General features: G+C 47.5%; 2 protein-coding genes across 7 annotated transcripts; both read right to left on the minus strand.

The window, feature by feature from the left end:
- Positions 1-25: 25 nt before the first annotated feature.
- Positions 26-11,797, minus strand: UBAP1L (ubiquitin associated protein 1 like). Of its 5 annotated transcripts, none has more exons than XM_085070300.1 (7): positions 11,683-11,797; positions 10,861-10,951; positions 8,308-8,459; positions 6,286-7,038; positions 5,160-5,363; positions 2,048-2,149; positions 26-1,154 (listed from the first exon to the last, which is right to left on the minus strand). In XM_085070300.1, the coding sequence occupies exons 2-7, from the start codon at positions 10,874-10,876 to the stop codon at positions 1,020-1,022; spliced, it is 1,362 nt and encodes a 453-aa protein (XP_084926426.1). In that variant the 5' UTR covers positions 10,877-10,951; positions 11,683-11,797; the 3' UTR covers positions 26-1,019. The 5 variants fall into 5 exon arrangements, with proteins under 5 accessions (XP_084926426.1, XP_084926425.1, XP_084926427.1 ...); XM_085070299.1 differs by having other exon boundaries at positions 8,308-8,462; XM_085070301.1 differs by lacking the exon at positions 10,861-10,951 and having other exon boundaries at positions 8,308-8,462; positions 11,683-11,795.
- PDCD7 (programmed cell death 7) lies at positions 11,431-16,393 on the minus strand. Of its 2 annotated transcripts, XR_014854230.1 has the most exons (6): positions 15,645-16,393; positions 14,400-14,538; positions 13,834-14,070; positions 13,132-13,219; positions 12,539-12,762; positions 11,431-11,795 (listed from the first exon to the last, which is right to left on the minus strand). XR_014854230.1 is itself a non-coding variant. In XM_085070305.1 (5 exons), exons 1-5 carry the CDS (start codon positions 16,329-16,331, stop codon positions 12,645-12,647), a joined length of 1,269 nt encoding a protein of 422 aa, XP_084926431.1. In that variant the 5' UTR covers positions 16,332-16,393; the 3' UTR covers positions 11,817-12,644. The 2 variants fall into 2 exon arrangements, 1 of the variants encoding a protein (XP_084926431.1); XM_085070305.1 differs by lacking the exon at positions 11,431-11,795 and having other exon boundaries at positions 11,817-12,762.
- Positions 16,394-16,450: the final 57 nt, after the last annotated feature.

Here is a 16,450-nt window from a genome sequence, read left to right on the forward strand (position 1 = left end):
CCTGACAGAAAAGGACACAAACATGTTGCAGAAGAACCCCCCAAGCATCTTTACTCAAAGAAATTACATCTGTATCTAATTCACAGGAAAATAACATACTTTATGTGAAAACACTGTCCACTGTTCCACTGCCAAGCCAAGACACACATCCTGTGCAATGATCCGGATCTCCCATTCTCTGTCCTTCAGTTACATACAGAAATTCTCTTGGCCATCCAGATGTTTCTGATGCTGACATTCACACTTAACTTCATTTGGAGCCACTGTCTTCACAGTTTAGGTAACCATTCCCTGAGTGCTCCTGATTTGGGCAGAGCATGAGGGCAGCAAGCAGTTCCCCATCTCTCTGTTCTGATTTCATGAAGTTGCCTGAGGACAAACCTTTGCCTCCACCATTTTTCATTGCACTGGATAAACCTCATGTATTTTAGAGCAAGGGCAGTCTATTTTCTTTCCTTACCCACATGGAACTGCACATTTTTCTCACATTTTTGGTTTGAAAGGAGAGGCTAATGCGATCAAAGTGGATTTCAATTACAATATTCAACCATGACTAAGTCAGCTGAGACTCTTCCCAAGCCAGGACCAACACATGTTCCTGCAGGAGCCTTCATTTTTTAGGAAAACAATTTCTTCTGTTGATTTATATAATCTCTTAAGAATTCCCATTTGATTGGAGCTGAAAACATGACACCCAGGTGGAGGGAGAACACTCTGGTTTGGTTTGGGTTTTGCAAAAATCTAAGCCGAAGGCAGTTTGGATCTTCTTTCATCTAATCTGAACAGCTGAGATGATCAAGGGTGGGGATGTGTGGGTGAGGAGAAAAACATTCCTGCTATGAAGTCGGTGCCTGAATAACAAACACTCTTATGATGGATGTCCATAAAATGAGACACCAAGCCAGAGCTGTGAAGGTTGGTGTCTGGTGCTTCCAGGGGTGGGGATGGAGCAGCAGAACCACCTGAGTCCTTCTGGACTGGTCTGGAGATGGGAAGCAGTGACTGCTCCAGGATGCTGCTCAGTGGGTTTTCATCACAAGCTCTTCCAGCGCCCTCTCCCTCTGATTCCCACAAAGCAAAAGAACTTCTTTGATTTCGTTTTGCTGGAAACCCATATCATTAAACTGAGCCAACAGATGCAAGAATTCAGCTGCCTGGAGGAAGAAGGAAGAGAGTGGAATGATGTTATCATGGATGGATGTATCACTGGGTTGCAGCAGAAGCCGTGCTGTGGAACAAGGCTGCAGCCAGAAAATCTGGCTGGGTTGTATCACCATGATAGCAGATCAAGGGCACACATATCCCTGACAGCATTAAAACTTCTTAAATAAGATATATTTAATAAAGTCAGCCTCTAGCTTCACTTATTCCTTATAAAGTTTATATCAATTCCATGCATTGTTTGTCTGTGTTATAAAGAGAGCAGGGAATGGCAGTGAGCACAGCTGGAATTCATTTGTTCTGCTCCCCACCCCTTGCTCAGGCTGGGCCCCAGCGCCACAACATCACCCAGAGCTGTGTCCTCAATAAATAAACCCTTCCCTGACACTGCTCTGAGGAGCACCCTCCCACTGCCACTGCCCTAAGGAGCAATGACACGGCAATCCTACAGGCTCTCAGCATCTCAGCAAACACTGCCAGCCCAGATTTCACACAGTTCTACATCCACAGGCTCTTCATTACCCCCAGGGGGACACTGATGATGGAGACAAATGCCCAGTTCTCCATTGTTCTCCTCCCTGGGGGTAGAAGGGAGAACTGGCAGGGCAGGAGTGAGCATAAGTGCTGGTGGGCTTGGGACAGGGGATTCTCTGTGCAGGGGCTGAATGAACTTTGTGCTGCATAACAGGGTGAGAAAAAGGGCAGAGAAGAGTGAAGGAGCAGGTGTCATCCCCTAGGGGTCCTAATGGTGACACTGCCCCAGAGGTCTGATCCTTCATGAGGCTGTAGGAGGAGCTGGGGAGGCAGAGGGAAGCATGAAGCCCACTGAAAAAGAGAGCCTGGAGGACACAGCACAAAGGCCCAGGCTGTGCCATCCCATTCTGACCTTTTTCTCCGAGTACTGGAACATTTCCATGGCTTCCTCCACCTGCCCTTCCTCATAGCCCTGTTTCAGCAGCCGGTCACAGGCACCCAGGTAGCTCAGGAACTGCAGAGGAAGACAGTCAGGTTAAACCAGCCTTGCAGGGACAAGGAGCAATGGCAGTCAGAAGCCCACCTTGCCACCTTCCAGGGACACACCGTGGGGAGGACATGAGCCACCACCATCCTGCCAGTTCTCATCTAATGCTCAGCCAGGGTGGTCTGTCTGCAGGATTCCCAGCGGGAGACAACATCTCGCTCTCCCTTAACCCTTAGAGAGTGGGAATGGGAACAAGCTGGAGGGAGGACAAGGAGCAAACCTAACATGTGAACATCTGAGACAGCCTCCAGGCTGCAGGGTGAGGCAGAGGCTGTCCCGGTGGGATATATATATATATATATATATATATGTATATATATAAGGGATGCTGACCCCGCATCCCTTTGATGCGCCGGGGTTCAGGCACCCCTGGTTTTGCTCCAGGGTCCAAGTGCAAAACCCACCCCAGGGGAGACCTGTGTGCTGTCATTACTGAAAGTAAACAGTTATTTTTGTCTTTCGTTGTTGTTCTTGGAGCACTGACAGCACAATTCCCAGCAGAATCTTTTAAATAAGGCGAGAATCACTCACTGTCCAAAAACATATGGGGCAGGCAATAACAAATGAGCTATACAATAGCAGGGGGAATAAAAACATCCCACAGGTCTCTCCAAAGCTTCTCCAACCACAGAGAAGCTGATTCATATCTCCCCAGATCCACCTGCACACAGACTTTCACCCTCCCGAGCACTGCCATAGTCAAGGAGAAGGACTCAGTGAAAGGCCATAAAACATATGAAAAAGACAAAAAAGTCTCTCAAACATTGAGTTGATCTATTTTGGTTTAACAGTCGAGTAGGGATTTTCAGAAATGTCAGCCTTAAGGAGCCCAGTAACTCAGAAAGGAGACAGTCACTGGTCATTGGCATTCCTCACCTCTTGTTATTTCCCTTGTTACCAGGCTGATGACAACCCCAGACCATTGCTGTATTTTCTTCCCCTGTTGTGACAGAACAGCCACTCACCCACAGCATAACACAGACAGCCTGGCAGCCTGGTCAAGCCCAACATGAAATCAGTGCCTTTGTCAACTCTATGTTTTTTACCACTAAAATACTATATATATATATCCTCAAGACTAAACAAAAAGAGTTTTTTCAACACTGACCAGCTGCAGCCTTTGTCATGTCTCAGCTCATGTGTACATTGAGGGCTCCATGGATCAACAATGTATTTTGAATTTATCAAGGATCATTGATCAAAATGCAATGGTGCCTTTTTGGCCATGACATCCTGCATGATGAACCTCCAGCATGTTGGGGCAACTAATCCTGCTTGAGCCTTTCGGAGAAGTTCTTCCACCCAAATTAGGAAAGCATTGCTTCTAAAGAAGGCCACAGACTTGCCTTCTGTACCAGGGTGGGCTCTGCCAGTTTCACTTGACACTGCAAGGAAGTTGAGCAATTTTTGGCAACCATCTGGTACTTCAATCAATTCTCACAGTCAAAGTTGTCATTGTCAAACATCGAAACCTCACGTATCACCAGCAAACAATAAAGAGCACCCGCAGGTCTTCTTTTTAACTTCAGCTGGAACATATTTTCTAGGAAGATTTAGACTTATTTGGTAGTTTGGTTCTTGTAAGACAATGCATGAAGGGCCAGGCTTTATCTTGGCTGCATTGGGCATAAATGGGAAAGATGGGAATTGCTGGTGAAGAAGGCATGGTGGAAGGCAGATCTTGTCTTTTGCTGCAGTAATCACTTCTCCAAGGGAATGGGAGTACCGGTTTTTATACAGAAGGGAGTAGATTGTACCCATCTCCATCCTTAACATGATGCACTGTTTCTTCATTTTGAAGCCAGCAATTGTTGGCTTAAACAAGACACCCTCACATGGCTCTATGAAACAACATGGACTGGGCTCTGCCCATCTCTCCGTGCCTAGATCAAACTCTGTGGCTTGAAGACATAAAGCTTCCCTTCCCACCTCAGCTCTCTTGGAACACTAGTGAGCTCTGGGGAGCTGGTCCAGCCGGGGTGAGTAAGGAGGGAGCCGGAAGCTGCAGGATGACTCAACTACAGAGCAGCTCTGTGCGCCAACCAGGCGGGTGAGAGTTGGCCCAGAGAGCAGAGGCAGCTCCCAGGGGAATGGGAAGGAGACTGGCAGCCAGCAGTGGCTGCTCGGCGCTGTTCCTGCTCATGCCCTGCCAGGATCTGCTCCTGCTCCCTTGGATGTCCCTCTTGTTCAGCTGTGATTTAGCCCCTTCTCTCTCTGCAGGAGCTACTTGGATAATTTAGTTCTAAAATCTTCTGCTGGGATGGGCAGGTTGAGCCCCCAGCTTGCCTAGGGAGTCAGAGACCACAGCAACCCTAATGTCATAGGCACTCTGAGCCCACCTGACCATTGTGAAATTCATCTGGACAAGCAGAGACATTGGGAATGAGGATGCAGCACAGCAGGCAGGGATGTCCTCATATACTGTGGTTAGGAAGAGGCTGCATGTTAAGTATTTGCAATAAATTCCAGGTTATTATAGAGGGTTCCTTGGGCACAGAGCTCTGGGATACCACTGCAATGCTTGCATGGATTCCCTGCTTGCTCCAACACAGGGAAGTTGTGCTTTGGAGAGAGCCCAGCCAAATCTCCAAGGTATTCCTACAGTCCTGCTCTGACAGGATGAACCATGGCAATAATCACACATATCCAACAGCCTGGAAAAATCATGTGCAAAAAGCTTCCATATATGGGGGCAAAATTTGTACCTCAAAAGGACACAGTCCTTCACACAACAGATTGAACAGATAATGAAACCAGCCGCGATTCTGTGCTGAAAAGCTGAGGGCAACTCACTGCTATTTTATTACAGCAAAAGTGTGATCTCATGGAAAACCCTGTCCACTATGGTCTGACACCACAGTGGGAAAGCCAAGGTCATCACAAATCCACCCTAAAGAAGACAGCCATCCCTTTCTCCATGAAAATCAAGTTTTCCTTCACCAAAATTTTCTCACAGTGCTGTGCCAGCTCCACCAACCTGACTTAAGCTTTGTCTTCCCGTCTTCTGGAGAGTGAGGATGGCTTTCTGGGTGGGGTAGCCCAGGGCTATGACAGGCTCGATGAGGTCTCGCTCCTCTTGGCTCAGTGCAGAGAGCAGGTCAGCTGAGGAATCTGGCTGGGATCTGTGGGAGCTGAGAGGCCGTCCAGGAGCAGGGGGGAGGCAGGTGTAGGGGCTGAGGGACTGCAAGGAAAAAAACACATGGTCTTACTGCTTTGGGTCACAGAATGAGGTGAAACAACCCAGGTTGAGGCAATGCTTTTGAATGCTGGTGGTTACCTCGTTCTCTCCAGAAGAGAAAAATTCCCATACAAGGAACATAAAACGGGCATCAAATGACACTGGACTTAATTAAAGCCAGGCTCAGCTACAGATACAGGTCAGAGAAGAGTGCTCAGGGTGGGTGATGTACAAATACACACGGGCATTTAATCTTTCCTTAATTACTCCATGTCAAATGCAACTGTATATAAATAACCTGGTCATTCATGTGTCTGATGGTTTTATTGCAGGTTTTCAGTAATTCATCTCCTAAATCTCTCAAGCAGCTGGATTGGATGCAATTTCTTAAAAACAGGGTGCAATTCAGATATAAGGGGACAGAGTATTATTTACTCCATCCTTTCACATCACCGTCTCTATCACTAAATTATCTGTATTTCTAGTAGGACTATAAGTCCAAAGTTTCCTAGAAAAGACATAATGACTGTAAGGGGACATCTCCCTATAAAACCCACTTATATCTGTTAGAATGGGATAATGTAGAAAAAAGAGGACAAAACCCCTTATATTTCACTCTTTTTTTAGTATTTCAATTGAAAATCAAATAACACCATGCTTGTTGGGGAAAACAAGGATGTTATGGTTAGGGCAGAGCAATTAAATGTGCACCCAGAAAGCTTCTTTCAACCTCAGTGAAAAAATTAAACCCTTCCTTCACTTCGTATGAAAACTCATCAGCAATTCCTCATGGGCCCAGTGTTTACAAAGGCCCATTGCAGTTCTTTTTTGCTTGCCAGCCCCCACCAAATGAGACAAATTCAATGTCCTCCACCTCCCTCCTCTCTCAGCAATGAACAAAGGGCCACCAAAGGAAGCTGCTCACCGGCACTGTGGGCTTGTGCTGCTTGATAGGAGGGATTGGCGTGGCTGTGGCTGGAGGAGTTGGCACAAAGGTCCCCAGGTGGGACACGTCAGGATCTGGCCCATACTTGCTGCTGTGGTTGGTGCCAGGACACTGGGGGAGCAGCCGTGGCACTGGGATCCCCCTGCTCCCTGTGGCAGCTCTGTTCAAAGGATACACCAAGGCAGCCAGCTTCCTCCTAGCTGCTTCCAGCTCGTTCTTCATGTTGTTAAATATCACCATGGATCTTCTCTGCTTGCTGGGATCTGGGCTGGCTGGGCTGTGCACATTGTTCTCTGGCGAGGGCTCCAGCAACCCCGGCGATGTCTTTGGTCGGGTCTGGTAAAAGCCAGGACGTGAAGACACACTTCTCCCAGAGCTTCTCCTCCTGGAGAGGAGCCCTTCATCCTTGTCATTTTCTTCCCAAGAGGTTGAGGAGTACTCATCATCCGAGTACTCACCCTCCTCAGAGTGCCAGGTGTCACTCTCGGTGTCGGACAGGGCCGCCCTGCCCTTGGCGTGCCCGTAGGAGCTGTCGGCAGCGCTCAGGCTGATGGAGCGCCGCACCGCCCCGTCCCGCCCCCGCCCCCCGTAGCTGTCAGCAGGGTCCACCAGCAGCAGCCAGCAAGGGGGAGCCGTGGGGACAACTTCGGAGGTGATCCGGTGCCGGGAGGTTTGCTGCTGAGAGGCCACTTCCACCCAGTACAGCACTTTCCTTTCCAGTGAGAAGTCGTGCTGTGGAAGAGCGAGAGGCAGCGGGTGAGGACATGTGAAACCAGACCAGGTGACTTGGAGCAAACCATGCACTCCATGAGGCACCTTAGGGCTGCAGCTTTCCCATATCACTATCTTCCTGAGCATTAGGGTTGGCTGTAGGATTGGGCAGTGCTAGCCTCTTCTCTATAAGGAATCCCCAAATTTATACATGAAAACAACATCTGTGAAGTCATTACTATTGTGAGTTGCACCTATAATTGTTCGGGAAAGTGTTTTATGCTTGAAGGTGTTAGTGTCACTCTGCTGTGGAGACAGGAAATGTGCTCATCCCAATTTTAGGCAGCTGCAGAGAGGCACCGCATCCAGCCACAGGCTGCCCCCAGGATGGTGGCAGAGCTCGTTAGTGACCCTCATTAAGCAGCACTTGGCAGAACCACTTCAGGCACATGGGCTAGGGAGCCGCCAAGGGGGAAGATGCCACCTCGGGCAGGACCAGCCATGGGATTCTCTAGTGGCGCCAGGGGCTCGGCTGGTCCCCAAACAGAGTTGTCATTTCCACATAGTTCAGCTTAAAATATAAGTGTGTTTGTGACTGAAATCTGAGGATTTTCCTGGAACAAACAAGCCTTGCCCGTCCCAGAGCTCTCCAAACAAGGTCTCCTCCTGACAGGCAGGCAAGTACATTCACAGCCCAGGAATGCTGTTTTTACTGCTCCTGCCACTTGGGTCAGCTGTGGACCCAAATCAGCCTCCCTGAGGAAAACACCCCCACATCCCTCCAGAAGGATCAGCCTGGACCAGCAGCACAATGGCTTGGCCTCAGAGGGGAGCATCAAATCATCCCCAAATAGGGAGAAATACGGGATATTTATATATATATATAGTAATATATATATACACATAAAAATATGTAGATGCTGCCAGCACAGGTAGTGTTGCCTGATTATAGCTGGCAGATTTATTGGTAAATATTTAATAAATATTATTAATAAATGAGACAGTGATAGCTCCAGAGCAGAAAACAAACCCGGAGCAGAGCCTGAAGTTTGTCCTCCTATTCCAGAAAGACTTAAGCCTCCTGCTTGGAAAGGATTTTTAAAAAGCAACTCCAAACCAACTCCATTGTCTCTCCCACACAGCACAAATCATCCTCACGTCCTCCCAATACTGCTGCAAACCAGCCAGTGAAGAGGAGATCAGTTAGGAGGTTTCCCTTTCCTTCTTCCCTAAGAAAACTGCTGACATCCCTTTGAGTATGCCCCAGCAGTGACCCGGGTGTGGACTCACCATGGTGCTCATGAGGATGTCGGTGCAGTCAGGGAGCTCAATGTCTGGGACAGTGATTAAAGTGATTTCTCCCTCTGAGTCCCCATTGAGGCTCATGGATGTCCGGAAGGGAACTTCATCCAGGTAGCTCATTGCTGCTGTCTGATTTCTTGCTGCTGGGGGAAGGAAAACAGAAACTATAAAATGTGGGACTAGCATCTCTCAAGCTGGGTGGAAGGAGAGAGAGGTGAGCTGTTTCAAGTGCCAGCTGGGTAAAAACAGATTGGCAAAATCTTATTTACTGACACCAAGAAGCTTTGTCTGAACTAACCTTTGCTACTCCCAGTTTGAGCCAGCAGGACCTGACCAAGCTTATGGCTTCCTTTGGCAGAAATCCTATGCATTTTTCTCCTCCATACGTGCCCTGCTGCTTCCCATCCCTCCAGTCTCTCCCTTTACCTCTGGTGCTCATCACATGCTCTCTTCCCCAGGCTGGGAACAGACTGAAAACTTTTTCCATTTAGAGAGAGAAATCACAGCCAAGGACACCTTGCAGGTCCCCCCTATCTGTGCAACCTGTGGTGACAGAGCTCATGCACACAGCCTCGTGCTGCTAAGCCATTACACAGAGCATCCCGAGGGAGCTGGGGTGAGGACATCCCTCCCAGCCCTGCAGCAGCTTACTGGGAGCCAGGCAAGGACACTGGTGCATCAGGGAAGCTTGGGAATTAGGGGGATGTCAAACAAGCAGTTTTTAAGATTAGCTTTTAGGAACCATGCATTCATTTTAAGTGTGGTGACGGTTTTAGATCAGGAATTGCAGGGGAGAGAAATACTGCTGGTGAATTGGGAATGGTGTCAGGGAAAATATTACTGCAATAGTGTTGCCATCAGGTCTCTATAAATGTCTCCATTTAGTAAAAAGCCATTACTTGCTGCATGAAGCCTTGAGCTTTCAGCTTCCCAGTGATGGCAGTGTGTAAAGTAATTTTTTTTATAGCTTATAAACTGTTAGGAGCTGGTAGCCAGTCTTCCACTGAGTTCTGGTTCTGGCAGCATGTGCCTGTTCATCCCAAAGTCCTCAGCACTCATCCTCAGGTCACACAGTAAATATGTATGTGACATCCCTAAGTGCTTTTCCCAATTATTTTTTCCTTTAAAAACAAACAGCTTCTATGACAACAAGGATAAACACTCCACTAAAAGGAAATATGCAAAAGAATATACACAAGGATGACAAAACTGCCTGTTTAATGCAAAAATAAGAGTCTATAATGGGAGATGGGGTTCAGGGTCATTTCCTGTGTTGGCAAAAGGACTCACAAAGAGCTTCCAGGCCACAAACAGGGAGTGATACACACAAGCAATATGCACATTTGCTTGGTGCAACTCAGCTGGTCGTACCGGAATGACAACAGGGTTGTCACTTTGTCTGCTTATTCCAGGAGCCTTTAATACCTCTGCACAAGCAGAGCCCCTAACAAGCTTTGTGCTCCTGCACATGTCCTGCCACTAACATGCGACACAGGCAACGTGTTAGGATCCCACATGGAGCCAGGCCATCTGCTCCAGCCTAAGAGGGCTCAGCCTAAGGGACAACCCACGTCAGCACTGACAAAGGTGACGCCTGGAAACATCTGTAAGCAAAGCCACCTTCCCTCAGCTACTGCTTGAGCAGCTCCTGTGTGCAAGGGGGACAGACTCTCCCGGCAGCTTGTGCTGTAAACTGCCTCTCCCCCAAATCCCAGGGTGCTGAGGAAAGGAGTGTTGCAGCATCTGTCACCCAGAATGGTCCCACTGGGGTGTAAATTTTACTGATAGGGATGGGGATGGGTAGTGAGCATGTCTGAAGCCACATGTCACAATGGAGAAAATATGAAGAGATAATACTACTGCACCTTGCTGTATTTCACTGCATAAATACTGTCCTCTAAGAGAGGCTTCCACAAGTGTTAATTCCCAAAGCCACAGTTTAGAAAAGTACTTTGGGGCAGGAGCAATGACAACAAAAATGCTACTAGAGAAGAATAAAAGAGGGTCAGTCATAAACACCAACTCCCACCAGAAGGGCACTCCTACAAGGGCTCTGACCTCATGTTCTCCTGCCCACTTTCACATCACAGACATTGGCCACTGCACAAACCAGTTCACATTAGGAGGAGGATGTACCTAAACAGCAGGAGAAACCTGAACTGTACCAGGACCAGGGGAAGAATAGGATACAAATGAGTCTTGGAAACTCACAGACAAACCCTCTCTTCTTCTAGGCTACACTAAGTTTTTAAAACTTAAAAAGAGTGGGAAATATGATATTAGGAAAAATGAGAAGCAAATCTGAACACACACTTCTTAAATTAATACCCTGTGTCCATGCATTTTATGAGTTGAGATTTTAATCATTCCTCCCCATCTGTGGCTTCAACAACTTCCTCACTAAAGCTATTAAACATTTTAATGCAGATGCCATTAGACAGGAGCAAATACACAGAACAAACCACAGAACATACCTAAAGGCAGATCCTCTCCTGGCATTTTCAAGCCCTGTGTTTATTAACAATATGAAGTTATCCTTACCGTCAGATGAACTCATGAAGCTCTCCTTGCAGGACTGAGAGAACAGGGCTGCTGCTTTGCTGCCTCCTTATCTACTCAGCTCTTTAAATTCCTGCAGTGTCAGACAAGCAGCTGACTTGGACAGCTTTAAGATAATCGTAGATTAAGTGGTTGGCCTTTTCCATCAGACATGCTGATGGGATAAGGAGCCTAATTGTTTAAGCAGAGCATCCTTTGGTCACTAAGCTGCCTGAACTGAAAGTGTTTGGTTTGTATTGGTTTTACACAGTTGCTCTTATTTTTATATATGAACTTGAGCATCTCCATCAGGGAAGACTCCCCAGGATCTGACTCAGCCTTGGGTCTGGAGTAACGGGATGCTGGAAGTGACATTAGGGATGGGAAGATGTAGGGAGGAGTGAATCAGAACCCCACCTGCAGAGGACTTCATGTCAATCTGTATTTTGGGGTGCTACAGGTGAGCAACTGCAAACTTGTGCACTCATGTTCTATCAGAAACTACTAGTTTGTGAGCTCTTACTGACAGAAACCAGTGCAAAGGTTCAGCCAGGACAGTACTAACACTACACATAAGGCCCAAGTGTTGTATTTAGGCAATGACACACACGAATTACGCACTGTTGTGACGCCAAGAGGCAAATCACTGGCGAGATAAACTCGATTCCCACACATTAGGGCTAAGCAAGAATAAGGACTGCAGCTCTGGAAAGAAGCCACAGCAATCTACATAGAACAGCAAAGCTCCAAATCCATATGGCCTGTCACAGTTACAAGCAAACTGTCCAGAACACAGAAAACTTTGACATCAGATGCTTCTGTCACCTTGTAGGAGTGAGAAGTTCCTTCACACAAAGCTTTTCCCAACAATTCTCTCCACACTGGACTTGTACTTGATGCAAAGTAGTCAAACAAATCTCTCCCTCGGCGTGAAAATGCTTTAAACAAAAAACCAAAAATCCATTTTTCTCTATTTATTCTGTACAAAAAAAACAACTTACAAAATAAAGCCGTGTTTTTTAATCAAATATTACAAACATGGTATGTCCCCATAAAAAAGTATCTATATAGGCAAAACACTTACAGTAGTTTACACTTCAGATTTTATTAGGTTTTTTTTTCCAGCAGGCTTATTCATCAAATTTATATTTATTCACATGGCTGTCTGACCTATTTCAGCACAACTGGGAATATTTTCCATGTTTTGGTATCAGTTTTAGTCCACAAAAGTAAAATGTCAACAGCTGCTTTAATCAGCCTTGAAAAACCCTGTCTTGTTTGTACTTCAGAATTCTTTAAACTTGTAATAGGTTTGTCTCTACACCCAAAATACAGGAACTATTTTGACAGTGATGCCTGACATGCTTTATTTAAGAAGAAAAACACGTTTACTAATGATCTCTTATTTTTAAAAAAATTTCTTTATTTCTGAAGTTTTCATCATCCTTTATAAAGATAAAAGCCACTAAAAATAGGATGTTAATACTGGCACAAATACCACCGTCAGTAATGTTCCTTTATTAAGGCTGAGATTTAACAAGAACTCACAGTGGGATTGTAATTCCACACCATGAGAGGCCTGGCAGCTCTGGGCTTGCTCAGATATCTCCCTGCACAGTCAATCAGCAAAAACAATTCTTAAACTTTTCTTCAACTCATTTCAGTAAAGACATTCCAGTACCTGCCTGCCGAAAGAGAGGACAAGACTTCTTCTTTGGACCTTCTCATGTTTACACATGTAATTATAATGAAGCAATCCTCCAATGTTAATATAATTTATGACTAAATTATCTGACAGCAGTGGCCCAAGTGTCATTGGTGGGGAGACTCGGGAGAACCCATCCTGGAGGGATGCAGCTTCCTTCAGGGTGGTCAGCTGGCACCAAGTACTGATCCCATTCATGCCTTTAACAGAGAGAAAGTTGTTTGAGAGGAGAGCTGGGATTAATTTGGTGGCAAGATTTATTATATACCTGCACAGATGCTACTGATCGATACAGAATTCACTATAATTGTACTTTTAAACTTGTTTTTCAAAAGACAAATGTGAAAATTAAATGTTCTGGTGTTAAATGGAATGGTTATGCATGGAAATGTACTCTGCCTCACAGGGGCAGCTGCTGGATATGACTCAGGAAAGAAACTTGAAAAAACCAGAACAATCCACTGCATAACCATATCTGGAAGTGAACAAACCAGAAGGGGCACTGAATTTACAACTGCAAAAACTAGTGTTTGTAATCTCTGATAATAAAATACTTTCTTTGGTTTTACCTGATCTGGATTAGAGCTGCTACAGAATGTTCAGCTTGTAAGTAGTAGTCTCTGAAAGGCTGCAGTAGATGAGCGAGCGGGAATTCAGCTGTGAAAACACAGACACAGAAATTGTTTAACAATCCAGAAAAACTTTCCATTCTAGTGAGTCTCAGTAGCCCCAAATTTGCCAAATAATTTGCTACTGCCCAGCTGTAACCTGAAACCAGGACCCTAGGTAATATATGAAGGACTGTTCACATGTTACACATCTCTTGGTCTGTACCACAGCTGTCAGAGGAAAGCCAAGACTAGCAAAACTTTTCCTGATCCACCCTCTAAACAAGGGGAACATATGGACACTGAATCTTTACAGATTACGTAGGTCACACTTACCAAATCACCAGACTAAATCATCTACTGGGTTCTGGAAGTCTTCAAACTATTCTGTTTATCCACATTTCAGTTTAATCTACAACCTCCTCTTGCAAAACATTATGAAACCAGCTCGAAATGTGCTGCAGTCCATGTCAAAGAGCTCCACAGTTCTCTTACACCACAGGTGTTAACAGCACTATATTTACCCCCTATTCTCAGACCATAAATTACTCCAGTGGATGATTCCTTTCCCAACTAGATCTGTGCCTGCATTTCAAATCCAGTGTCTGTGAGATGAGTATGTGGTGTTGAAAAACACAGTTAAGAACAGCAGGCAGAATTTACCTGGATCTCCAAACAGCTTGGAATCCATTTCCAGTTTCTGCTGTAGTAGTTTCTCCCTTTCCTTCTTCTGTTTTTTCTCCATTTCCCTCTTCCTTTCCTCCTCCTGCTCTCCCTCCAGCATAACCCTTAATGCTCTTTCCTCAGCTTCATACAGCTCCGTGCGAGTTTTGAGCAATGTTTTGAGACTCTCCACTTGATTTTCAAATGCTTCATCTGCTGAGGGGGGTGGACAAACACCTGAACAGAAAGAGAAGTGATTTTAAGTTTTCAGATTCAGAAGGGGGGTTGTTATCAGACTTGAGAGCAGAGCTGGCAAAATTTCAGAGGAACATGAGCTTAACCTTGTTAACAGATGGAATTCTTATTGGAATAATCCTTCTCCTAGAAAGAGCTCAGAAACATAGGAACACAACCACTGAATTCAGCATTTCGTAGCTATTCTTGTAATTAAAATCACAATAAAGACACAGCTTTTCGAAGCTGCACCTTGCTAGTCAGCACAGGGCACCCTCATCTTATTTCCTGTGTGTGTAATTAAAAAAACTGGGACCAATCTCGTAATTCACCTTTCCTGGCAGCAGCCTCTTTCCTCAGTTTCCGAAGCTTTTCCAACCCGCGCAGGACGTCCATCATCCTCTTTGTGTCTGCTTGTTTCTTCCGGACTTCAGACAGCACACTGTCAGCAGCAGCCTTCAGCTCTCGTTCCTAGGAAAGGAAGGAAGGAAAAAAAATAGACAAGATGTGTGAAATATCCCTCAAATACACAAATCAAATGGTATTTACAAAGATTAGCAAAGCACTGGAGAGCAGAGTGACTTCATAGTAACAGCAACAAGTCAAGTCAACCAGGCAGCCTTGCCTTTTTATGAAAAAAAGGCTAAAACACCACAGTCTTCAGGAAACAAAAAAGAATGCCATGGGACTCATAAATTTGGGCTAAATCACAGAATCATGGAATTGTTAAGGTTAGAAAAGATCATCAAGTCCAACTGTCAACCCACCACCTCCACAATGTTCACCACTAAACCATGTCCCCAAGTGCCACATCCACACGTTTTTGAACACTTCCTAAATGGTTTATGAATTATGAAAGCCTGAGAGCCTTTAACCACAGAAATTTAGGGAACGCATTTAACAATAAACAGAAACCATCCCAATTCCACAGTCCTGCAATTAAAGACCATTACCTGCCACAGACTTACCACAAACCCTTCCCCAGCAGCTGCTCTGGACCATCCCAGCAGCAGACCAGCAGAATGGGAGCTCTTTAGCCAAAAACCAACAGAAAGGTGCCTACAGCACTTCCCAACAAGTCTAATTTGAGGTGGGGTTTTTTGCTTTGGGGATGTTTTACTTCCCGATGAGATCAAAAGCTTGCAAATCACAAGCTTTGGAAGGCTGAAAGCAGGAGACAAGGCTGATGGATACTGAAACAGCACTGACCACCACAGGGTAGCTATGAACTGTGTGGACAAGGCTGACACTTGGGACCAGAGAGGAAAACCTCCAGGAGTTCAGGAACAACTTAAACTCAAACTGCATGTCAAGGCCTAGAATACGAGGATGGCAAAACCGAGATGCCCACCAAGACTTTTAAGGAAGAAGCAGGGCTGCAGGCCGTGGAAACAGCACGTCTTTGAGCATGCTGAAGTCATGCAGCACCTCGGTGGCATTCACTGAACCGCGGGGGTCAAAGCCAGGTGTGGGGAAGGCACAGCCTGCCGTGACCCCATTACGGGCAGGTCACCCCGGCCCCACCGCGCTGCCCTGGAGCCCCGGGGAGAGGCAGGACCAGGAGATCGGTACCGTACCCGATTCTTCTCCTCCACCTCCTGGATGCACTTAGCCCGCCACTGGTCAATCTTGGCCTCCCGCTCCGCGGCCCGAGCCGCCTCCTCCTCCTTGGCCGCCCTGGCTTCGTGCTTCCTCCGCTGCAGGCGCAACCTCCTCTTCCTCGCCCTCTCGGCCTTCCTGCGCAGCGCCTCGCCGTACCCGGGCTCTCGCAGGGGCCGCACGACCTCCCGCAGCTCCCGCAGCACCTCCTCCGCCTCCTCCCGCGCCCGGTCCCAGCCCGACTCGTCGCCCTGCTCCTCGCTGCGCCGCAGGGCCCGGCAGAGCGCTGTCACCCGGGCCACCCTCCCCAGCGCCGCCACCGCCACGGCCCGGGCGCTGCTGGGGCTGGCGGCGGCGGGCGGCGGTGGCGGCGGGGGAGCGGCGCGGCGACGGCCGAGGAACTGCGACAGCCACAGCTCATCCTGCTGCCGCTGCACCGCCTCCTCCTCGGCCGCTGCCCGCGGCGGGGTCGCCAAGTAAGGGACGCCCGGCGGGAAGCGCGGTCCCCCCTCACCCGCAGGTGGCGGCGGCGGCAAGAAGAAAGGCGGGGGTGCCGCCGGTCCCACGGCGAAGGGCGCTGGGCGGACGGTGGGGCCGGGGAAGGGCGGCGGGAAGGCGCGGAAGGGCGGCGGGAGGCGGGCAGGGAACGGCGGCGGCTGGGCCATGATCGCGCCTCAGCCCTCAGCGCGCCGCCATGCTGCGCCTCAGCGCCCGCCTCACCGCAGTGCCACAGCGCCGCCTGGCGGCCGGGAGGACCCGCCCCGCCTCTCGCTCCTATTAAAAA

Source organism: Lichenostomus cassidix, chromosome 10, assembly GCF_008360975.1.
Source record: "Lichenostomus cassidix isolate B80296 chromosome 10, HeHo_3.0, whole genome shotgun sequence".
NCBI classification, from domain to species: Eukaryota; Metazoa; Chordata; class Aves; order Passeriformes; family Meliphagidae; genus Lichenostomus; species Lichenostomus cassidix.